The following is a 25,059-nucleotide window of genomic DNA, read 5'->3' on the forward strand; positions in this document are numbered from 1 at the left end:
TATTTGTTTAACATTAGCATTCCATACGCCCTGGGGGGACAACGGGCAGGAGATACACATTTTATTCATTAGCGAGCATTTTTCTTTCCAAGGCGACAAGGAACGGTACGGAACGGATTGGAAAACACCAGGGTCGCTCGACCGGCCGACCCTCATGTTTTGGGCGAAAATAAAGAGCTTTAAACTTGACCTCGTTGCAAACTCAAGTCTTCTCGCAGAGCTAAACAGCTTGTTGATACTTTTTCAAACTCCATCTTGAAACAATTTACTGGTGAACCTACAGTTAGCAAAGCGAGAGAATGCGACACGCAGGAAGCTTGGAGTAGAAGCAGTTGAAGTATTTCACGTGTCTCTCAGTCGGAATTTCTTAACTGAGTTTTTGCACAAATGCCGGCAAGTCTAGGCCTATACTGGGCTCTTTCAGGGGTCGTCATGGTATTGAGCTCAAACTGTTCAACACAGCAAGCGATTGCAATACCATGTTACAATTAGTATCGTTTGTTACAATTAGTATCGTTCAGGATCACAAGTTAGATGAAATATAGTCAGCTTTTTATAAGAAAACACTACTTGCACCTGTGGTTGTCTTATCGCAAAGTTGCCATGGCGCTGCCTGTAAACAGAGGAAAACTTTTGAAGAAAAAAACCCGAAATCTTTATCTTAAAAACCAAATTCTAGATAGGAACCTTGTCTCCCACTGTGAGGTCTTGACATACCTCGCGCTTATAAAATTTCATTTCTCAGGACATAAGTTATACAAGTTTATTATTATTTTTTGATAAAATCGGATACGAATTATTATTCACAATCATATATGGTATATAGTTAAGGCAAATGAAGTAATCAACGAAACAAGATAATTATATATACACACAAGACATATACATGTTATTATACAGAAAGTTGGTCTTCAATAAGCAAAGACCGAATTGGTTGAATAAAAATTCGACTTTATTCCTCCCGCCTAATGAGATATTTAACCATCTCGATTATAAATTAAACCATTTTCAAACGACCAAATCGTGCAAAATTTGTGGTTTGGCAAAGATTAAATGTGAACGATTGATATTATTTATGAAAGGTTTTTTTAGATGCGAAATGCTTCAAATTTAGTTATCGCTCGATGAAAAAAACGTAAAGAATGTGAAATACAGACTGCAAACGTAGTTTTCTGTCGGTGGCATTTCAGTGAAGCGATAAATTTGAAGCACATTTTTGTACATTTGCCAAAACACAGAGAAAAAGAGATGGACGAGTATATATATTGCATGTGAACAAGTGTTGTCCTGGGCAGGTAAAATGCTGTCATTCCGATATATTCTGTTGCACGTTTTGGGTCAGGGTGGAATTTAAAAAACTGGAATGTAATGGAATAAGAATTGCGGTACTTCTAGACAACGCGTGCTTCGCCTTTTACCACGGCAAGTGATGAATTTGCTGGGTCAAATTTTTCAAACTACAAAATAACCTAATCGCGACACAACTAAAATTAGAAACTTTGCTAAAAAATTATCCTAAAAAGTGTTTTGAATTATATGCATTCCTATTCAAAAGTCTTGGCCCGTCTATAAATAATAATGATTTTCTCTAAAGGGCAGGGTGGATGGCAAATAATGAATTTCTTTCTTTGTTTTTCCAGATTCACTTGGGATAAACTGCGTTCCTAAAAAGATGGACAAGCCGTTTTAATTCCAGGTAACAATTCCACGTTCCGTAAATCTTAAATACACCAATTAATCTTCACATTAGAACACGATTAGGGTTATATTCAGGATTAGAGTTAATCCTAATCTACTATAATCCCTTTTATCTAAGAATTATAGAGTAAATTATAGTGCAGTGCAGAGGGCTACTAGCATAAAAATCTTAATGTTTTGCGTAGTTGAGTAGTAGTTATTTATACGAATGCTGAATAGACAATTCAGTCACTAACTATGGTTAAAAGTAATTACTGTTTTGAAATTAAATTAAAAGTTAAAATATTCATAAAAATGTTCATAAAAATATTCATAAACGTTTACCCCGGTTTAACCCATACTTTATTTCTGGAGAGAGAAAAGAGATAAATTAGAGTGTTAATTTATTGTTAATATTAGTTTACGTCAGTTACGAAAGTTAGCTCAGAGGTGTGTGTCCAGTTTAATATTGCGGTCAGTGATGACATACAGCTCAGTGGTGTGTGTCTAGTTTCATATTGCAGTCTGTGATGACATAGCTCAGAGGCAGGCGACTCAGATCGCAATATGAAATTAGACGTTTTTATCCAAGACAAGTTTTATTCTTTATTTACAGTGTCAATATACCGCTGTTGGACCGCCATATTTTAAGAAATTCAAGATTGTTACCCATTGTTACAATTCTGTTTTTCCCCCTGTAATTTTCAAGCCCGAATGAACCAGTCAAAAATATCTTACCTTTCACCCATGTGTGACATCTCCACGCTGTATAAAAAAGAAATAATCCTGCACTTAGATTTTGACTTCACTTACAGCACAATGGACCCGACACGAGACTCTCACCCGTTTTTAGCTACATTGAGATCAGTGGCGTTCTCTTCCAAGTCACTGATCTGTATATAATACCTGCTTGCAACCTTCATTCTCCAAGGGACGTTTATTTACCTCCCCCCCCCCCATAACCCTTACAAATGACCACTTGCTCACCCGTCGTGTTTGTCAAATCCTTCCTCGAATCTCATTCGTCTATAATGTTTCGCCAACTTGACGCAGAAAATTATGGCTGGGATGTAAAAGAACAGACAGAAGCCAACGGAAAACCAGTAACCATTCTAAAGAAATGAAGGGGGTAGTTGGAGAATTATTGTGAAAATCCACACATTCAACCATAGGGTGAATTGATCGCATAGAATTTATTAATATATTGTGGTTGGTGTATATTCCATGGTCTTAAAAAACCTCTTCATGATGGCGACCGATTTGTCGCTTTAAGTTCAAATAGAGTTCAATGGATGATAATACACGTAATTATGGTCTCTTCTAATTGATATTGAAGTTACTTACAAATGGATAAACTGTTTCACGACAAACCAAATTAACAGCAGCATCGTATACGTCAGTTAAAATTTTGCATTGACCCAGGTCGTGTTTGACCTAAAAGAACACGAACACGTTAATTACAACACGTTTCTTTCATCCCTCTGCGAATGGCTTGCATTCAATTCCTTAAAACATTATCTCCTAATACACAGTTAAAATTATTATTTATTAACAATATTTCTGCCCTAAAACATTTATTGAAAATAAGACTTGAACCAAATGTCGTTTTAGTCAAGATTTGAAAATGCATGAACAATTTTGAAAATACTAGGATACAAAGTGAAAATTTCATCCAAGTATAGAGTCTACACATCATTTATCCGCACTTTCTCACACATATTATTCACGCAATTTTCTCGCAACTTGCAATGCAATTCTGCTTCTAAGAGTTGTAAATGAATGAAGAGTCTTCCAGAAGAAAAGTGCATAAAGTGTAATAAACACGAAAGTTTCATTGTTCCCAAATATACATCTCTTAAAAGTAGAATTGCATTGCAAGTTGCAACAAAAATTATCACCGTGTAACAGGGCCTTAAGTGTACTTACAGACTTTATGGCCCAGTCCGCTATATCGTCTGTATATCCTAAAAGACGTTTTGCCTCGTCGCTAACAATCTATTGAAAGAACACACAATGATTTAATACAGATCATTCAAAGATTATCGTAGCGATTTAGGATTGAATATAATCAAGAGCACGATTAAAGAGGAAAAAAGATTAAGGATTAAGGATTACGAACTGGAGGCTATACTCCAGATAGGCAAGGGCTCCTGGTATTCTGAACCAAACAAAATGCAATGATATATATTTTTCTTCACCAGATATCATATAAATGCACGTCATAACAATGAAAATATTGCACAGTAGCACTAAACCAGTACTTTTACAAACACGTATATTCTCAGAAATTCTAACTATATGCACAAATGTGCTTTCTAAAAAAAATGCAAAACAATACATACTTTTCCGATATTAACATTCACCGTACTACTAAACTTATCCTCTGCCCCTTCAGCCTTTACCAATGTTTCATTTGCAAGAGACTATAGAAAAGAATGCCAGTCAACCTAATTTTTAACGTGCGTAATGCATGCTATCTGCATGTGAGTTTAGAAAACAAGAATGAAACTTACTGAAATGTTTCCTCCGAGGGTCTGCAACTCTCTAACGTCTTTTTCTAACTGATTCTGAAAAAGAAACGACGTAAGCTATCAGTGGTGTGGTTTGAAGCAAAAAACAGACTTCGAATAAACAGAACATCTTTTTAATGAGAGTCAAAATATGAAACAAACAAGACACGGGTTGAGACTGCAAATTTTCGACTTTATTTCAAATGACTTGTCGAAAAATTATCATTGGGTAATAATGGAGACTTGGGGATAGTACACTCGGACATTGAGGGACCACAGGGACAACCGACTTACCGAAATAATCTTCATTTCATTCGCTTTATTTTGAATGTTGTCCAAATCTGCTGTTATCTGAAATATATATAAATCGTGCTAAAAATCAGGTATTTTAGTTCACAAAATGCCAACGAAAGATGAATATTATATATTAGTTTTGCTCCAGCTTGAGTTTACTTCATGTCCAACAACATGCATATAGTGCTTTTGTTAACGATAATTTCAACAATTTAATAGTATAAAAATATAAAACTTTTTATGCTTTTAAATTGCAGAAATTGTCTTCAATTGCTTTGCTAAAGCAATCTCGGCCTGTAGTGAAGAACTCTTGAGAAAACGTATGTAAAAATTCTTATGTAAAAAAAGGCGTATCTTCACGCATCAACACTCTCCTATGTTCAGTTCAACCTTATAAACTCCCTCTTACATCGCTCGAATTCACATTCTTCTTTATGTCATCGATAATACTTGCATTGTTTAGAACATTCTTTCCCGTCTGCGTAAATAAAATGATACAATATTAAATTATAACCACAGAAGCAAATCACATGGATAGTTCAATTTCAATAACATGACGAAAATTGAATCAATATAATACTCATATTATAGGTGATCATAAATGCTCGTGTTTACCACAGGTAAGTCCCCATTAGGGCGAAAGAGGTGATTAGAAAGAGAAAGTTTGTTAGAGAGTGGGGCTCATTAGGGAAGGTCCATTAGAAAAGCGGCTTATTAAAGGGAAGCTCATTAGGGAGAGGAGGTCCATTAGGATAGCGGCTCATTATTAGAGAGAGGGGGTTATTTGAGATAGATTTACAATAGCAAAGAACATGGCAATACCTCGTTAAAGAACTTTTCAAATTCGATCTTATTCACACCGGATTTACTCAAGTCTCTTAAATTATTCTTAGTTTCGTTATTTAGAATATCCTGATCGTTTACTGAAACATTGAAACCGTCCAAGTTTTTCTCAAAATCTCCGAGTTTCTGTGAAAAAGAACAGTTGTATATAATCTCATTGACCAATGACATTTAACGTTTGAAGTGTAAAGAAACGTCGTGAAGCATGGGGTAAAACGTACATCTTTTACACTGAACTTTGAATCCAGGTCCCATTTTAAATCTCCTTGAATTGCTTGATAGATAGCCTTATTATCTCTGCAATCTCTACAAGAAAAGATTTCCAGATATTTGTTTTATATGCAGCTTTTAAATCGTTAGAATATAGAACAATAGAAACTCTGTGAAAAATAAACATTTTGAAAAGTATAATTTCTACGTTGGCACAACTATAGAATACCCCGCAAGGTTATTATCAACTTTTACATAGTTTATTCAAACCTCAAAATAACTTTTCCATTTCTGGGCCAGCTCTTACGGTCTATTTTTCTTTAAGCATTCCGTATTAGTTCTGATTATAAACTGTAACGTGGGTTTTATAATATAGTGCTGCAGGTTCTTCACTGATCTGCAAATATGTTATTTCTCTTGCGGGCTATCCTATAGTTTATTACTCTATTAATAACAGGCCTAAACAAACACGTACGAGAGAACTTTCGCGATTTTCAATGGAAGGGATCCATTATCAAATATTGTTTTAGCGAGCAGATAGTCTCCGTCCCAATATTTAGGACTGTCTAAGAACTATAAAGAGAGAATACACAGTTAAAAGCGATTTTCCATTTAAGTTCTCTGGTAATTAACAGGTATTTCAAACCATAAACTGGGCTTTCATTGAGGAGAAAGATGGCTGGATTGTAAAGTCATTGCCTTGCCTACAATTCAGCCACCGGAGGCCTAATATAGCAACCATTTGACTATCACTATATCCTTTCACAGATTAGCATCACTAGTACGCATATAATAAGAAAGGTTATTACATATACATGCATGCACGAATAAAACATACATCAGTGTACAATGTTTCCTCCCTGAGACTGTAGCAAGATTTCTCCAAATGTGCTCCGAGGACGAAACAGATTGCAGTGAACAACATGAGGAAAAACACAAATATAAACATGAAGCCTGTTGCACTGTAAGAAAAAAGATTAAAAACTGTATACAAACTCGTACTTTTTACAAGACAAAAACAGTGGTTTATAGAACGAACTTACGCCATAAGAAAGTTTCCACCCATGTTGGATATTGTTCCACGCTCCGTCGGTTCATTGTCCTTGTCATGACCAAATATTCCGCACAATAAACCCAGTGCCATTAAAACAACGGGTAAGAGAAGCACGCATGTCAAACCAACGCCAGCGCTCCATCTGAAAATTTCGCGGGAGAATTGTGTTGATGTATTTTTCATTATATATACTTGCAAATTTCAAAACGGTTATCGTCTTCTCAGAGATGTGAACGAGTGAATAGTTAGGAATGCTCTGATGGTAGAAATGCCCTTATATGAACATCCGTGACTTATTCATTCGTTCACATCCATCAAAGGTAGAAAATCAAACCTGTATCGATCGTATGGTTCGATATGATCATCCCACAATTCCTCAACATCCTTGATCCAGCCGTCTGTCTTATTTAATATCAGCTGAATTAATAGAAAAATAAACATTATTTCATTGAACGCTATACATTATTGTAATTGTTACAATAACTCCCAATTCGCCAGGGGGGGGGCGGTTATTCAGAAGACGGTTAAGTTAACCTTGGGTATAAATACAACACTTTACATCAATTTTTTAATCGCTGGTTTATGAAGTTGAATATTTTCTGTATCAACAGAAGTAGATAAACTAAAACAGCGGATTAAAATAAAACCCAGGGTTAGCGCGTTAACTTAGGCTTTCAACAACCAGTCCTATTTCTAAAGATGCCCATTTTTTGAAGGCTACTCGAGCACAAACTAAGAGCAGGGTGTGTGATGCCACAGAATCAACGATTGTTTTATACTGTACCTTGTTCACCTCCTTAACGATATCTTCCTCAATTTGATCCTTAAATTCATTTTTCGCACTAACGGTTTCATTTCTTATCTCTACAAGAAAAGAATTACTTTAGACCATCTAGAATACAGTAAACTAATAGTTTCATGTCATTGTGGCACGTAGAATACGAAAAATTTGTACGAATACAATGTTTAAATTCCACGAAACTCTACTGAAGTCGTCCTGACTCGCGGACAAAAACTTTGAACAATTATTCATGAAAAATGTTCGTGTATGGTAAAGAACTTCTTCCTTTCAAAATATTCATTGAACAATTATTCATGATGCATACTTTCAGTTGTAGCATTGCTCTCGTTTCTGATTCTAGCGTCGATATTATTGAATTCACCGAGACCCTAAAAGCAAAAGAATGTCAGTCAAAGTCATTTTATTCACAACCAAAACATGTTCGCTGGTTTTCACGGGTAGATAATTTGCAAATACGACGCTAACGACGGAGTAAAATACATACTACAGAAGTACGAATATTTTTAGGCACAAATAACAACCAAATACATAAAATATACACACTACGGTATAGTGGCTCCCTAGCGTTTTTTGAAACCGTTAGTTTGGAAAAGGTTTTGGCTGATTTCAACCGATTAAAAAATGCTGGAAAAGCAATAGAATCACAGCTTTGGAGATTAAGAGTTGTCAAAGAGGATCCCAATTTATGAATACAAACGTTTAATCAAAGTTATACCGAACAACGGGCAATTTTAGAGCGATTGAAAAAAATCACTATCCGGTGGATAGCGCTATCCAGCTTTCATACAACCGACCCCAGATGGGAGCCACCTTAAACTAAATAATAAAATAGGTAATATGACATAAGTTAAGGCTTGACTATTTCATTTCTCATCTCGGGCAGTCTGTGCACCCAAAGGAAGAATTAAATTCAATATTCAGACAAATTTGAGACTTCAACTAACCTGCTCTGCCTTTTTGGTAAAATTGTTATTATTGATATTGTTGATATTTGTCGACTGATTACTAACGTCAGGCAAAACGCCGTAGTTAGCCTCTGTATGTATGTTGGGTTGACCTATGGCGGTTAGGTTAATATTAACAGAAATAATCTTAGCATCCAGGTCTTGGGATTTCGACTGTAAGTCATTTGTGCTGCTGTTTATGTTCGCCAGTAATTCCCCCATACGTTCTGTTTCTAATAAAAGAGAATGGCACAAAAGTTGTCATTTAAAGGTTCTTTTACACTCTTTTTTTCGACTTTTGATAGATGTGAACAAGCAATCAGTTACGAATGCTCTGTTGTAAAAGAGCTCTTATTTGAACATCAGTAACTAATTTACTCGTTAACATCTATCAAAAGAAGAAAATCGCAGCCAGCTGTTCTGACTCTCCTCCTCTCTGAGATTTTATTTATGCCGCATGCACAAGTCCTGGGGAAAACGATGGTAGAAAAAGTTTCACAAAAAAAACATAAAGAAATGATGCACTAACTCTTTCCGAGTTCGATGACACTTTGCAGCGGTGATTCTACCACTCCTTTCAATTTCTCCTTGACTTCATTACCAATGGTAGAAGGCAGGTCTATGACATCCTTCACAACAATATCAAGAACGTCTATAACCGTTCCTATCAAGCTGCTTGTCACCACCTAAAATGAAGCAAAAAGGGAAATTTTAAAGATGGAAATCCCACCTTTGTTAGAATTATTGTTGTATTTACAATCCCAGACTGTACCATTCGACTAGAGGATAAATTTAGAAAGTCTATCTTGGTGCAGAAATGAAAAAAAACACCACTACCACTTACAGTGACAGTCTTATTGAAATATTGTTCAGTATCACGAATGGCCGCGATTGGTGTCGTTTTCAGGCTTTCTACAGTGTCTGTGATGCGATCATTAGACACAAATGCCATTAAACAACCAGCACTAAAGAGAAAACGACAAATAAACAAGGTCATGTAAAGCCAGAGATGCGACAAATCTTGTCCACAGTGATGGAATTAAACAAGGCATTTTGGCATATTGGTGAGTCTTTCCTGGGGCTTGTACCCCAAATTGGCAAATGGCAACTGGTCTGCACCCATCCCTATTGATCCCTATGTATCCTGTGCACTGGATCCATCCAGGTTTTAGACAGTACAGTATATATTCTGGTTTACAAATTAAAACTATCTGGGGCATCAATCATGATGGGCTCATGGCAGTTGGTAAATTCCCATAATTGAGTAATTTCCTACTTACAACATCAAAATTGTGATAATGCCAAGCACAGCACCAAAGACAGCGCGCTTGCAACCATCTTTATTGCTCTGCTTTTGCACCATCTCACCACCACACTTTCCACAACATCGACAGCAACAAAAGCAAAAACCAACAATTGGTAAAATGATGGCAAATAAAAATCCAATTGCAAAGACAACAAGAAATGGTAACTCCCAGCCTTTGAGAAACTACGAAAAAAATACACTCTCAAGACCCATTTACACTATGCAATTTGTCGTATACGATTCGTACTCTGGCATATGTGAATGTATGAATGCAAGTACAAATGTGACACTTTAAATCCCAAACTGAATAAAATTGAATGAAGATTTAGCATAGACCATCTTTTGCATTCTTCAGAATGATAATTGCAAATAACTTATTGTTTAGTCTAATTTATAGGCCTTTACAGTTAAATATCCTCATATGTTAGCAATAAACACATGTATGCTCTGTGCCTAAATAAATTTTCAATTGTTATTTTGGGATGGCTTATAAATTTATAAGTAAACCATACACAGCTTGCAAAATTCTTATGTATTGACAGTAGTGTGGTGCAAATGTATACAATTTTAATAACCTGTCTACGATTGGGCAAATAATTTGATCTTATTTACATTTTGCATGCACTAAATGATGAACAAACCTCTTCCACTTCAAAATCCCCATCATCCGCCTTTTTTATATCATCTATGAAAAATATTTATAACAAATGGAAGAGATTTTAGCTTCACTTTTCACTTTCACATTTTATGAAAAGTTATGTAATATTTTGCCTGAAATCAAATGTGGTATAACAACTGTCTAAACTAGACAAAACTAATTTAGACAGCTGTTATACCACATTTGATGCTAGTTGTTTGAAGATGCTGCCACCATGCTCCCTGGTATATTGGAATTTGCCTGAAATATTTCATATCATATTTTACTTTGTCTGAAATCTTTCACATTCAATTTCATTGACACAAGAATTACTGAATGTTTGCATTTAAGGAGCTGTCACCAAACACTTGAATAATTTTGTAAATAATTTTGTAAACATACTTATTTATATATTTGCAAACTGTAATCACTGTAGATTTCATAGGGTAAAAAGCAATAATCTAGAGTGCCACAGCATTCATAGAAAAGGCAATATTAGGTTTCATGTGTATTACAATATGTTCACAGGTATTACAATATGTTGAAATGTGACATATCTCACTGAAAATTATGCATATGATGTACTTTTACAAGTGGCAGCCATAGCAACATAACTGAAGGCAGGTGCTTTTACTTTCAGGTACTGCCCTAAGTATATGTTATTTTAGGCAAGGAAGCCTAAATTTGCAAACTGCATTAATTCATTTCAATTATATGAATTACAAGACTGTGTGCAAAGGATTAAAAGTGTCATTTACATCTAGTGTAAAAATGTTAACATGCTAGACAGCTCACAAGGTTTCAGCCCCTCTAGATAATGGCTACTTGCGCTTAGACATCTGTCAAAAATGCACAAGTATGGCGAGTGTTGGTGGCCTATCCTGTTAGTTATTAACCTTTACTCCTTTTACAGAATACACACTTCATAACATTCTCAGCCCCCTTCCAAGAGACCTAGAACTCCTGCTGTTCTGAAAGGTCAAATCATTGGACAAAGACACTGCATTATGCAGCATAACTGTGCAAGCTCTCACCCAAATGAAAACAGGCCTGCACTTAGTATTTCTTTAGGTAATGCTTGAAAATCTCACAACACATTTATAATTCCTTGACCTGGAAAAGGTTCGGAAAATTGGCTACGGATTCAAAGTACAGACAGCTAAGTCGACCAGTTAAGAAACTTGATACTTTTTCTGCAAGAAAAACTACGAATTTTTCCTTGTGGGCGTTGTGTGAAAATAAAAATCTTTAAGAACAGAAGCATCCTTCCTTGTGAAATTAGTTATGGGAAGGAGTGAAATGCATTTACTCTTTAAAATACGATAAATACGTCTTTGACAACAGATTCTTTAGGTTGTCATGACATTTCTCTTTTTCTGGAAGTGCCCACAAAATCAACAAACTTATCGACGAGATGACGACAAAAAATCATATGATCTTTTCTCATATATTTCCTCTTAGCTTCGACTCTTTTCCCTAATTGTTGCGTTGGCTACTAATCATTTGCCTAATTCTTTATTATTACAAAACAGCTTGAGGTCTCAGGCAGGCGAAAAGAAAGAATAGACATATATGAACGGTTGACTGTCAGCCAAGCTTTCAAACCACAGAATTCTAAACTATTAGCATGTTGGTTAACAATCGTGGTAAAGTCACGGCGACTAATGGACAGTCTCGCTTGAAGTTGCTTCATCTCGAGCGCAATGTTCAAAAGAAAAACAAGAAGCTGTTTTTAGACGAAAAGCTCTCGTACACGCTGTATTGAATCGCAATTATTCACACACGTAAACCTACTTTCAACCTTAGAGGCTTAGAAAATTATTGCTTCCTGCTACTAATAATGCTTTCTACGTAAAACAGTTTAATGTCCTGTGGCATCAAGCAGACATTAAACACTGTCAAATACCATATAGCAGTTATTTCGGATTATTTTGATATATTTTTACGTTTATAAGCTACGCCTACGAACTGATCAGCGCTCAAATTTGAGACAAACTCACAACTCACAAGACACAAGACACAAATTACATAACATGATTGCACGTACCGTAGGGTAAATCTTCTTTTTGAACCGTATGAATGAAAGATTTAGCCACATCATACCACGGTTCTAAACCTTTACCATCAAACGTTTTCGTCAAAGTAGAAGTAACAATGATTTCTGGAATTGTTGTAATAGACAGCGAGCCATTAGGTAACTTTGAAACCGAATTTTGATTGGCAAAACTGCACGATGCGACACACAACAGCACGATTACTAGGAGGTAAAATTTCCCCATAGAGCGAACGGTTTGAATTCTTTACGCAAGGTTCCCCTCTATAGTTAAAACAGATAAAAAGTCTTAAATAAACAACTGCTTCTTATGATTAAAACGTGATGTTTTCCAAAGATGTTCCCAAGGTGTTTGAGCCTTCGGGGTTCATTATTCCTAGAGTCATTCTTCCGTTATTGTCGGAACATCCTGTGATTGTCATATTGTCATGGTAACCAGACATCAGAACAAGCATTTTTATATTATTTTAAAGAGTAATTAAAATAGATTTATGCAAAACATGATCATTTATAGCGCCCACTCTCTGTTTCATGTGTGAAAAACGCCACGCAGTCATAATATTTTGTTTTCTATGATATAAGACTACTTGCTTATCAGTTATCAAGGTTTGTTAACATCTTTTCATAAATGGTACTTATCCATGGCATTGGCCCCAATTGTACCACTTATTTAATAATATTGGTAATTGTTAGTTGATATGGGCGAAATACAATAGACGCGTGAATAGGCGTTTTGTAAATTTTTACGGTAATTTTTCGGGATAAATTACACCCCAACATTTCGATTGTAGTTCATTGTAATCTATAAATTGAACATTGGTATTCATACAATGCTGATCTGACCAGACTTGTTTCGTTTTAACGAGCTTTTGTATTGATAAAAAGAACACAAAAGAGCAGCTGAAACTCCGGTATTATCAATGATGCACAATTATTGGCAATTATCATCTCCAAACATTCAAAAAACGTTTTTATCAAATTTTTTTGATAATAAGAAAATGCTTTCGAATAAGTTGAGGAAGTTATATAGAATCTCATCTTATATGGAAACAAAAACGATTTATTTTATATGGAAAGCAATATCAATAGACACAACATAGCCTAAACTAGAGGTCAGCGTGTGGTTGGTTTTTTAACGTGAACTAGTTAGCCGTCAGTAGACTGTACTTGAAATGAGTGTTCATCATTGACACAAGAGATTGAGAAATCGGATAAAGATAACCATAGTCACAAACACATTTTCACCATAGATTCATTCGTTTCTTTATGTACCGACCTTCTGTGTTTGTGCATGTTTCCAGACTGGGTGAACCGCCGGCCACAAACGTCGCAGATATAAGGCCGTTTGCCACTATGAACGCGGGCATGCTTCGACAAGCTTGAACTATCAGCGAAAGCCATGGTACACGTTGGTACCGGGCAACGATGAGGCCGTTCTCCCGTGTGCGTGCGCACGTGTGTCTTTAGCGCGCTCGAATGCACGAACGTTTTATAACAACGTGGGCACGTGTATGGCCTTTCTCCACTGTGTGTGCGATGATGGGACTTGAGTGAGCTTGTCTGGGCAAACGATTTCGGACATAAATCACATTTGAAAGGTTTGTCTCCGGAATGTTGACGGAGATGGATCTTCAAAGTCGAGGTTCTTGCCAGTTGCCGGTCGCATACAGGACAGCTCCGACTGCCTCGCTTGCTTGTCACTTTTCCATTGTCTACAGCTTGTCGTTTGGGCTCTTCACTCAAGCGTGCCTCTTGAGCATTCGTCTGATTTGTTTTCTTTACAACAGTTCCCGTTTCCGGCTCTCCAAACGCCTTTGGAGCAGATGCTTTGAGGTCTCCTTCGTACATACAAGAGGTCCTTTTACGACGTTTGACGTTCAAACTGACTGCTTGATGTGATGAGGGTTGAGTTCCAGAGATATCCACATTCATAGAATTTTCCAAGTATCCTTGGTTTCCAGGAATTTTATTCGTCGTTGAAGGCAGTCCATCCTCGGAGTCAATATTGCGCGTGTCAGGGCAGTCGTGAAGGAGGTGATGAAAATTTTCCTGGTGAAACTCGTTCAGGAAATTTGTGGATCGCTCGTTAGTTAGATGATAGTCATTGCAGGTTTGCGAGGCGCTGTGCGTCTCCATTTGGTATGGATTAAAATAAGATTGTTGCATTAAATTTTGAGGATAAAAATGAGGCAAGCCCTGCATCGGTATAAAAGCATCCTGGATTTGCGATCCATTGAAATAGTCTGGGATTGGGGGTAGAGCAAAGTTTGGATCAAAATAATTGCATGGTAGAACCATCTTGCTCTCTTCTTCATTTGAATATGGGAAATCAAAATAGGACAGACGCTGCGGGCTGAATGGAAATGAACAATAATCTTGTTCATAAGGATTGAAACAAGTAATAGGCAAATGTCGAAGACGATGTGTTGTTGGATCACTTGGATGGTTGCAAAATGGCTGTCTTGATGAATATGATGGTTGACTTTGCCAAACGATTTGGTTATTGTCCACTAGTGGATTGTTATGAAAAGGTTTATATTCCTCAGGAAAACCTAGCTCAGAGGTCATCGTATACGATGTTACAGCTTCTTGAAGATTTAAAAGAAAGCCTGGATCGCTTATTTCAGATGATGAAACTGGATTGTCATGGTCATTGATGAAATCCACAATGCTTGGCGCTTGCTGTTTTAGAGGTGAAGCTTCTTCACTGGCAAAATTTTCACGAAGGTGAGTCAATGCTTTAGCATACGAGGTTTCTAGGTCAATTTTAGGAAACGGACATGGTAATTCAGAATAGTCTTGCATTCCTCCTGGGTTTGGTTTGAAGTTGGTTGTATTGCTAGTATCAGATTGGTTTTCAGTGGAAAGAAGTTTCTCAAGGATTGGTGATCTTCCTAACGACATTATCCCAGATATTTCTGCAAGCTAACTAAATTAAAGGAAAAAAAACAACTTGAACCTAAGTGTCAATGCCAAGTAAGACACCTCAAAACATCTGTTCATATTATGAAGTTTATACTTTAGAACATTTAATAAAGTAAAACAAAAATACATTTGACATGCAAAGCGATGTTGAATGCTTGTTATTTTTTAACGCGGTGTAGTTTCTGAAAGAAGCACAATTATCGTATGATGACAGACAGATAAACCTGTCAAAGACTGCAAGTTGTCGGACGCTTTTATGTCAAGAATAGCTACTCCGCCATTTTCCTAATAATTAAGCTTTTATTCCGACGTTAAACTCTGCATTACAAAGAATAAAATTCAGTATTATTCACAAAAGTTTTATCTCGCATATTTCCCAATTCCTGTGTGAAGGCTGCAGACTCGTTTTAGCAAAAGAAAAGCAAGAATACAAATTCCAGTGAAATAATATTTTACTTTACAGTAAGTTAGCTACAATTGTTAGCTACAGTATTGAAAACAAAGTGCATTGTGTTTTAAATTTTGATACCTTCAAAAGGCGACAAGAATCAAGACTTTTTGGTCTTTTCCTCGCAAAAACTGCGGCACAATATTTCACACAAGTTTCACAAGTTATCCTTACACATTCATCCACCTTTACACTTCAAATCTTTGAGCTTTTTGATTCAGAAGCACAATTTCTAAAACAAATAAATGACCAGATAAAATAAAACTCAATTCTTCGGTCTCGAACATAATTTAGAGCAATCTGATTGGCTGTTACACAATGCAAACTTTAAAGGAACGATTTTAGCTTTTGCTGAATGTTTTAAAATAATTAATTTTGGTAGATTACGATGTACTTTTGCCGCAAATATTTCATTTACCACTAGTGTGCATCTGAATCGACCTAATTGATATTGATACCACACATACAATACAAAACAATTTCACTATACTTTAATACCTCAAAATTAAGTTTAGGCAGGTTTAGGATGCTTAAATAGGTTTTGGAAGGCGCCATAAAAAGTTTAATAAAACAATAACAAAAATGCCGCAAAAACAACCAAAGACAGTCAGTCTAGGGCTTGACATTTCTAGTGAGACAACTAGACGCATTATTAATCCTGAAACTCGTAAAACAATACCGCATTCGTTTGCAATGAGTCATCCATTTTATGCATGAAAGATTGTATAAAATTTTATTGACTTTAATTTATTTTATCAATTTTTAATAGTTAATTTACTATCCATAAATATTTTTATTTTTATTTTGGTTTGTCTCAAACTAACGCGCTGTCTAAAACCCATATATCAAATTTAGACAATATATTAGAATTTAGAAGGGGCCAAATCAACCAATCACAACGACTAGTAGCAATTCTGAGAATTAGGAAAGACTTCATCGAATCATTCATCCCCTCTTTTCAACACCTCAGAAGTCGGGACATGACTTGATTCATGTTTCGTTTCTTCGGAGCGTGAAGAACCCCATGTGTTATTTATAAATGAGAATAGTTCAGTCTTCTGGTTCTGCAACTATTTCTACATACGCCACGCTTGGACAAATATTTCACAAACAATACTAGTCCAATCAGTATGCAGATACCACACACCACAAGCGCTGGTATAAGATTTTCGTCCGAAATTCGGACATGTTTGGGTTTATTTAATGGAATCAAGTTGGTTGCATTGATCATATAACCGAGAGCCCAGCCAAGTGACTTCTTGTCCACCTATAGCAATTCCAAGAAGAATTTGTTTGAAGAAAACATTCGCTTCGTGCTCTAACATTGCTTGTTGCATGATAACGAAGTGAAACGCATAAAACCGCACTTTGAATAAAGTAATCCACAAAGAATAATTGAACATTATGTGGATTAATGGACTTACGGTTTTCCCAAAAGAGATTTTCCACGTATCATTCTTAAATTGAAAACCGTACGTCAGCAAAGTGTAGATATAGTGTCCAGAAAAACAGGTCGGAACTACAGTGACAAAAGCATCCAGCGTTTTTCTCTATTGGAGAAGAATAGGACGGTTAATTGGTTGTAATTGTTGTACAAATGGTTGTGGACGCAGTTTTAAATAGCTGGAACTGATAATTAAGTGTATTGAAAAGCAATAGTTAACCTAACAGAAGCCAAGATGTTTCAAGGTCCTTTGCATGCGATTCTTTCAAATTGACGGGTAAAGAAAGTTTACATCAATTCATTTATAATATCAGTGGACGGATATCTCACCTCAACCACATTTCTATTGCAGTAGGCCAAATAAGCAGACCTGTATTCGTCCATTGTGGGTGAAGTTGGCAAATTCAAGTTTTTTTTAATGATATAATACGCTGAAAATGCCTGTAAACATTAAAAATAACAATACAATTTTGTAAGTTGGGTTGTGGACTTCGCAGGCCACTCGTGTTAGGACCTCCCAGTCACTCCAAAATTTGGCAGACACAGTGAATAACCTTTAAATAATCATTTCCCTCCCTCCTGGAATTGACTTACCAGGAAATTACCCGTAACTGGAGGTTGTTTATGACTTGCGTTGAAAAATGGTACAGCATTAGGACAAGTTGAACTATAATCAAAAAGACTCCTGATATTTTCGTTGCATTCCGACTCGTTGTTTGAACCGTTGAAAGTGAACTGGGCAGTTCTGGGTTTCGGCGATGGCTCACAGCTGCAGGGTTCACGAAATATGTTGGACGCTGATTGGTTAGTAATGCTTCCTTTTCGAGCACAGGGATTGGATATCGTAGCCGAGTAGTTTGCATTCTGATTGGACAAAAAGAAGCGGGAAATTGACAACTGGGAAAAAGTAGTAATTTAACAGAGAAACGAGTTTTTATAAGAACAGAAATTACTCTAGTATACCTTTGCTAGTTGTGCTAGAAATCTTCGGTAAATTTCAGAAAGTCCATAACACAAATATGTTTTAGTATAGACGGGATAGTCTTTACCATAAAGCCTAAAATGTTGGTTAGCTTGGGAAGTGTTTTGCGGCACAAATGTGATCTGAGTTGAAGCTCCACCTAAATCTAATGCTCCGGAGGTCTCCTTGATGTCTTCCTGTCAGAAAAAGACAAAGAAAAACACTGCATATTCTAGGCCAGGAAGTGGGTTGCTTGGGAATATAATGTAAAGCCAAACCAACTGTTGTCTACCTCATTTTTCTCCTGCAGAACTTTCTTTAAATAGTTCACAGTGATCCATCCAAAAGAACCTTCATCTTTTCCTGTAATGATCTTAGCATTCTTGGCAGAGAATTGTAAGCTTGAAGCAAGAAAAACATCCCGTATAGATGACATAATGTTGTCCGAAATTGTCTTGTTCACCTCACTACAGAAAGAAAATATATATATTGGCAAACGAAATATATTGGCAAGTACTGGTATAATAATACATTTGACAGGTGGTTCTAGGCAGCAGCCATGTTTGACTGTTAGTCAAGCTCTCAAGCACACATACCGTTCCAATCTCATTCCTGCTGTTGCTCCAAGATACACAGGAGTTGATGATCTCTTGTCATGTGGAACCTCTCCGATGACATTTTTTAATAAATTGCCCACCAACGAACCTGCACCTTTTGGATTGTTCACAAATGATGATATTCCTGTACTGTTGGAAACATGGCAAATCTCATCCACAGGAACCGCAGTTCCTCTTAACCTTATATTTCCTGGCCACTTATAAACATATGCAGACGTGTGCCTTGAACCAGCATCAAATACAACACCGTACTGTGAAGAAAATGTAATGAAAATCGAATGAAATCTAACTAATTCTAGAGATGGCTTCATATGGCTATTTAAAATACACAAAAGTTCAATTGTTGCCAAAGTGGCAATATGCATCCACAGGTAGTTTGGTCTATTAGCAGCCAGACAATTAGGGAACAAATGAAACTGGCTAATGAATTGTTAACCCCTTGGCAGACAATAAGAACCAGTAAAATGGTCTGAGGTTTAGTACAGAAAGTACAAAACCAGGAACATCATTTGTACAGTTTGTAATTTGCAAAAATCATAATCCTATTCCCCTTACTTCAGGATTGTTTCTGACATTCGGACGAACCAGAAGAAGAACAATTATCACCACAGAACCAACAACTATGAAACCTAATATCAATACCACGTTCAAAACATTCTTACATCTGTTGCTACCATATCTTACTATTGTTGTATCTAAAAATACCAAGAAAAGCAATTAATATTGGTAATCTAAAACGCATGACTCAGTCAACTTTATTTAGCATTATGGCATTGCGTAGTTCCTGCTGGATGATGATACAATTCTTAATCAAACATCAAGAATGCAAGATCAATTAAAATTTAACATGAAAATTAAACAGGCAAGTTCAATATGGCTATCTTTTATATGCTGTAAAGGCATCACTAAATGCATACGGTCAGTGACAGTCAAAGAACATTACTGCATCGGTATTAAATTAGTCGTGCAAAATGAAACTCTACGAGTTGCAATTTCAACTTTCCATCTCAAAATTAGGCTAGCTTATTCAGGCAGTTGTTATATCTCAACAAAAGCGTATTGCTTAAAGCTCTCGCATCAAATACTTGCAGATGAAATAAAATTTCATAAACTAGTACCTTCATTTATGACACTATCCGCACTGGTGACCAGAGGAGAATGGTCTGCCATTTTCCTGAACGCCCGCAAACTAGCTACAGCGGTTATTGCCATGGTCGTATGTCGTATTTAAATCACCATTTCGTAGGTTGTCGTTGGCCTTCGTAGTTGGTGCGGCATGCGCAGTAAACTTACTGGACATGCGTAAAACGAATTCGGCCGGTTTTTAACGCTCTATATATGGCTTGACGATTTGTCTTATGCTTGTGGGAGGTCGCCAGAGGTGGCGCAATCGCAATGCGTGAGAATTTCACCCTTGGATGAGAGAAGGAAGAATGAGGCGTCCTCTCATCTCCTTCAATATTCCTAATTCTACCTTGTCTTCACAGCATGTACCTGGTGCTAGTTCACAAGAGGCAATGCCCCTCTCTAAAGGGGAACCCTACTAAAAGCAACAAACTAGGGCAGTGTGTTTACCCTAGCTTTAGGTGTTAACCTTGACAAAAAAGCTGGACCCTACAGCCTCTGAGCCTGAGCAATTTATCTTCTTGGCAAAGTCAGACTGAAAGCGTTTACGCTGAACGATTAAACTGTCGTAAATTCTTTGCCAATCACCACTCATATCTGATCGTTACAACTCACAAACTTCGTTTCAAAAGACGTATTCAAACAACCAGTGATAAGCATAATTATCACGAGGGGATTGTCTATAGTTATGCAAAAGATTGCGATCACAATGAAAGTCATTAAGTATAGACATTGTTGTATTTGCACTCATATCAAGGGATATTAAACAATTACCTTCTCAAGGCTATGTTTAAGTAACAAAACTACACACTTCAAAAATACCCAATCGATATATTCATATTTGTGTAAATTCTTATAACTCAAGATTCGCATTTACTCGCAACGCCAAATCTGTTGAGAAAAAACAATGAACAAACTGAATAATTTACCCTGAGAGTGTTTAACTCAACGTTGTTCGTGTTTACACGCGGATTTCCTTGGTTACTCATAATGCAAATTGCATATAAAGACAATGAAAATACGGGTGATGTTTGCATTTGGTTAGCGAGATGGCGTCATGTAACCAAGGATACGCACAGGTTGTGGACAACTTTTGAAGTTAGGAACTTAGGATTCTATAACTATCGAGTCAGTGTCATTCACAGTCATCATGGGTTTTGAAGAAGTAACTCGACCTTACAAATCCAGTAATCTACCAGGGTAAGTCAAAATTGTTGGTGCCATTGGCTGTGGATTGAGACGGCTCAGACAGGCTTGTTTTTATGCAGCCAATTAAATGACATGGGTCGGAATGAGTTTCATTTGTAAATCAGAGATATAGTTTACATAATTGTGTACCGTACAACAACACCTTCCTAGCTATCAATACTTTCCTAGTTCTCAAATCAAAAGCGTCATTTCCTGGTCTATAACAGCAACTTTGCCAACTATGTCAAATGCACTTGTTGAATGGGAAGATATACAAAAGTCAGAAGCATGTGACTATTTGTATATACGATTATTGAGTTATCTGGCAAGCTCTGGCTTATGCCCACTGTCCCTGTAATGGTGGTGAAAATTGTAACGAATTTTTCTTCAAGGTACACTGGTTATTGTCCACGACTGAGATTCAAATGTGGGCGAACGTATGGCGCTGATACGGATAAACTGACTCGGGTGAGAATACTGATTTAAATTTGACTTTCTTCCCCCGTTAACCATCATTTGAAAATGCACCGCATTATGGAACTGTCTAAAACCGCCTGAGATCAGTTTAGAAACAGCCGAGTTCTTCATCTATTTTGCTTTTTCACAGCTCCATACGAAAAACGAGAAGTTAAATCCACTGAAAGCAATCTCTTCGACATCCACAAGAGTTCAATTGCCATCACCAACAGGAGATAATAAGTTAACAGCCAACATGGTACCAGGATATACAGGTGGGTCTTTCCTCTATTTGTGCCGGTTTGATTGCATTTGAAACAGGCGATATCACAACCGATATAGTTGCCGTCAGTTTCTGTCAAATGGCTAAATTAGTTTGGCAATTTTTATTTTGGGGAATGTCAAATCTTTTTAAAATCGTTCATCAATGGAAACGTGTGCTGGCGCCAACCTTATACTTTGTTGTAAGACAGCAAAAGATTGAATCATTTTTCCATTCTAATTCATAGTTCTCCTTCTCTTGTCAAGGTTACGTGCCAATCCACACTCCGGGATATATATATGGCACTCGCTACAAGGAAAGCACCGAGGAAGCGCTCGAGAAGTTCCTTCAAACGAACGCAAAACAAAGATCAGATCAACAAGATCTAGCTCAGACCGCAGCTTCAGCGCCATCGCTGAGAAAACGTTATGATTTCCACGATCCAGCCGTTTATCCGGATCTAAACCCAATGTACAGCAAAAACTATCGAACAAGTAAGTTCCAGCTCATTTTTTGTCAAGAAGTACCTTGACTACACAAAAAGGCCTTACTGCGGAATTCGTAGGCATAAAAACACGAATTCCCTTCGGGTTTTTTTCAGCTGACAGAAAAGATTTTCTGGAACCGCCCGTTCTCGGCTACACTGGCTTTGTACCAAACATTGAACAGTTTGGTCTGGGGCAAAGGTATACGAAATGGACCGAGGAAGGACTGGAAGAATCCGTGAAATCAAGGCTCAGACAGGAACATTTATTGACGCAAAGAATTGACTTGAAAAGGTAAAATAAGAGAGAAACAGTCAACGGGATATAGACTCACCTTTAGCGCAGGAGATAAGCAAGTTATAGGTAGGAAAAAAGAAATGGCAATTATACGACCATGGTCATATATTCGCCGGAAAATGGCAAATATACGACCATGGTCATATATTCGCCGGAAAATGGCAAATATACGACCATGGTCATATTCGCCGGAAAATGGCAAATATACGACCATGGTCATATTCGCCGGAGTCGTTGCTCAAGTCGTGATATACTTCATTATTTATATATAGACCCGATTGCTCAGTTCCTGAGAATTTGAAAAGTTTTAAAGGCAATCCAAGTCTCGGAGTTTTGTACAGAAAAAAAGGCATGTTACCGAAATACACTGGCTACATACCATGTAAGTAAAGATTACATCTCAGAGTCTGTTTTGTTTGCCATGGGTCTAGGACTCTAGCCATTTATGGTCTAGCTATAGTTCTGGTTAGCATCATCAGGGCGTCATGGACATGGCAAACTGTCATAGTAATTTGTCTAATTTATAAAGCCTGTTTCTGACTAAATCTTGAAACCTTAATGGTATAAAACCAGCTGAATAAAGACTCTATTTTAGGTGCCCGCTTCAGATATGGAAAGACATACGGAAATACCACGCGAGAAGGCCCTGCGTGCGCAGACCCTCATGGATATGCCGCTGGCAAATACATAACTTTTCCTGTTGTGTGATCACCTCATACGCACAAGCCATGCACAGGCTATGCAGGCTGACTGACACAAGAGGTTGGTCTCGTAGAGTAATGGCTGAACAGAGATGGTTTAATAAATCATTGATGTGGCACAATGTATATGACTGTAGCACGGAACATGAACTGATGCAAGACGACTAATCATTAGAATTTTATTTTTAATATTTACTTAATAACTCTAACATGTTAGAGAATTTCATAACTATAACATGTTAGAGAATTTCACAAGGGCGGCGGAGCCGGTTTTGGAATGGGTGGGATGGGGGGGGGGTTTGGAATGGGTGTGATGTCAACTTTGTCAGTTGCAGGTTATAAATAATTCAAGTATTCTAGTCTTGAAAATTTGGCAAGACAGCAAAGAAGTATTTAAGGTTCGCCGAATGTACATACGTGTGTGAATTTCAATTTTGTATTTTTGAGTGCAAAATAAACGAATCATCTTATAGAAAAAAATATTCACCGTTTATACTGAATCATCTTTATTCTTGCCTTTGAATCAGCCCGGCATCAGTGTAAAACGAACGAATGTAAAAAATCTGGTATATGCATGTGGCAGTTTAAATGTGATTAAGAGTTTGATACATCCGCTTTCGACAACTTATAGGTATTGCCGTCAGGTATCAGAGGTAACGACATGACGGTAAAGCATAGGTTAACTATGGTTTATGCACAAATCGAGAGTTTTTGATGCGGTCTAGCTACGACTAAAGCCACCTGGTTTGACATTGCTAGCTTACCGATTCGGCGCCTCGCTGATTTGTCTAGACAGCAACGAAAAAACTGAGCATTGGCCCCTGTCTGCTTGATTCTCAGTGGAAATATTAAACTGTATAATTAAGTTATTTGTCATCTACTACTGGGTATCATTTCAGGCCGAAAGATATGAAAGGAAAAATTGCTAAAAAAATCTTCAAGCGTTGGGAACTCTGTTTCGCCGACATTTATAACTGCGTGATCTGAATGTCATCACGTTTTAAACCATGTTCTCCTCATGATGACGAGTTCCACTTGTTTAAAATTGAAATGAAACGCAATTATCAGAAAATGAGCGACACATTAACCGTTGTAGAAAAATCACTGGTGATTTATTGCATAGTTGACAGAATTAGCAGCATGCATGACAGACTGAAAACTGATGGAATATGAAACGATTGATATTTCAAATATGTCAAAACGCAAAAAACGGTTTTCAGTTGCACCACTTCAAACCACTCTGTTTGTTTTTTTTCTACAAAGCTCATCTTCAGTAACCCACAAGTGGCAAGAAAGAAAAAACGGCTCTGTACTTTCCAGAACACCACTATTTATACTACTGCGTTCAACTTCTACAGTTCATTCAATTCAATTCCATTCAGCTAAAGACGTCAGTGATTTAAAAACAACTCAAAAAAACCCCCGGTGAAGAGAATTGCAAAGTTTGGAAAAGGGTTATGGTGGCCATATGTTGCCTAAAGGCACTTTAAGTTAAAAAAAAGTTTGGTTAACATTCGATAGGGTTTGCCTTTCCTAACACAGCTATGCACATGAGCCCTAATTTCATTAGACATAAAAATGATCGATTTTCCATCACGCCTGCTTCCCCAACAGCGTGGGAAAAACCAACCCGCTCCATGTCGGAGAAACGAGACCTAAATTACCTCAGCGTGTACTGTGTGGAATTAATGTTTCGTCGATAATAAATTATACAGCCATAATATATTGCACATCACAATGAATTTGAAACTAATCCTGAACAATACTGATTTAAATCTTTGTTGACACATCACTTGTATTTAATATCCATAAAACTAGAT

General features: G+C 37.0%; 4 protein-coding genes across 8 annotated transcripts; 1 reads left to right on the forward strand and 3 right to left on the reverse strand.

Moving 5' to 3' along the window:
- Positions 1-749: 749 nt before the first annotated feature.
- On the reverse strand, positions 750-12,683 carry LOC114515980 (prominin-1-like). 2 transcript variants are annotated; one of them, XM_028535307.1, is made up of 24 exons: positions 12,325-12,683; positions 10,282-10,325; positions 9,615-9,823; positions 9,179-9,299; positions 8,864-9,020; positions 8,335-8,567; positions 7,695-7,758; positions 7,373-7,452; positions 6,923-7,005; positions 6,578-6,730; positions 6,373-6,496; positions 6,010-6,107; positions 5,546-5,630; positions 5,304-5,450; positions 4,891-4,959; positions 4,482-4,538; positions 4,191-4,244; positions 4,020-4,100; positions 3,604-3,672; positions 3,022-3,111; positions 2,665-2,789; positions 2,416-2,442; positions 2,023-2,046; positions 750-1,664 (listed from the first exon to the last, which is right to left on the reverse strand). In XM_028535307.1, exons 1-24 carry the CDS (start codon positions 12,554-12,556, stop codon positions 1,643-1,645), a joined length of 2,448 nt encoding a protein of 815 aa, XP_028391108.1. In that variant the 5' UTR covers positions 12,557-12,683; the 3' UTR covers positions 750-1,642. The 2 variants fall into 2 exon arrangements, with proteins under 2 accessions (XP_028391108.1, XP_028391109.1); XM_028535308.1 differs by lacking the exon at positions 2,023-2,046.
- Positions 12,684-13,393: 710 nt separating this feature from the next.
- LOC114515907 (transcription factor che-1-like) lies at positions 13,394-15,135 on the reverse strand. The gene has a single exon (XM_028535225.1). It carries the CDS (start codon positions 15,133-15,135, stop codon positions 13,558-13,560), a length of 1,578 nt encoding a protein of 525 aa, XP_028391026.1. The 3' UTR covers positions 13,394-13,557.
- A 2-nt stretch (positions 15,136-15,137) lies between these two features.
- Positions 15,138-20,274, reverse strand: LOC114516040 (ectonucleoside triphosphate diphosphohydrolase 1-like). 3 transcript variants are annotated; one of them, XR_003686262.1, is made up of 10 exons: positions 19,844-20,274; positions 19,281-19,420; positions 18,705-18,976; positions 18,401-18,575; positions 18,111-18,305; positions 17,742-18,011; positions 17,478-17,588; positions 17,128-17,253; positions 15,785-15,935; positions 15,138-15,259 (listed from the first exon to the last, which is right to left on the reverse strand). XR_003686262.1 is itself a non-coding variant. In XM_028535390.1 (10 exons), exons 1-9 carry the CDS (start codon positions 19,935-19,937, stop codon positions 15,921-15,923), a joined length of 1,398 nt encoding a protein of 465 aa, XP_028391191.1. In that variant the 5' UTR covers positions 19,938-20,274; the 3' UTR covers positions 15,138-15,259; positions 15,878-15,920. The 3 variants fall into 3 exon arrangements, 2 of the variants coding, with proteins under 2 accessions (XP_028391191.1, XP_028391190.1); XM_028535390.1 differs by having other exon boundaries at positions 15,878-15,935; XM_028535389.1 differs by lacking the exons at positions 15,138-15,259; positions 15,785-15,935 and adding an exon at positions 15,952-16,970.
- Positions 20,275-20,827: 553 nt separating this feature from the next.
- LOC114516041 (protein FAM166B-like) lies at positions 20,828-23,542 on the forward strand. Of its 2 annotated transcripts, XM_028535393.1 has the most exons (7): positions 20,828-21,050; positions 21,431-21,506; positions 21,646-21,769; positions 22,023-22,250; positions 22,358-22,535; positions 22,811-22,920; positions 23,134-23,542. In XM_028535393.1, exons 1-7 carry the CDS (start codon positions 21,001-21,003, stop codon positions 23,244-23,246), a joined length of 879 nt encoding a protein of 292 aa, XP_028391194.1. In that variant the 5' UTR covers positions 20,828-21,000; the 3' UTR covers positions 23,247-23,542. The 2 variants fall into 2 exon arrangements, with proteins under 2 accessions (XP_028391194.1, XP_028391193.1); XM_028535392.1 differs by lacking the exon at positions 20,828-21,050 and having other exon boundaries at positions 21,061-21,506.
- Positions 23,543-25,059: the final 1,517 nt, after the last annotated feature.

Source organism: Dendronephthya gigantea, unplaced genomic scaffold, assembly GCF_004324835.1.
Source record: "Dendronephthya gigantea isolate DGI-Jeju-01 unplaced genomic scaffold, DenGig_1.0 000005F, whole genome shotgun sequence".
Lineage (NCBI taxonomy): Eukaryota > Metazoa > Cnidaria > Anthozoa > Malacalcyonacea > Nephtheidae > Dendronephthya > Dendronephthya gigantea.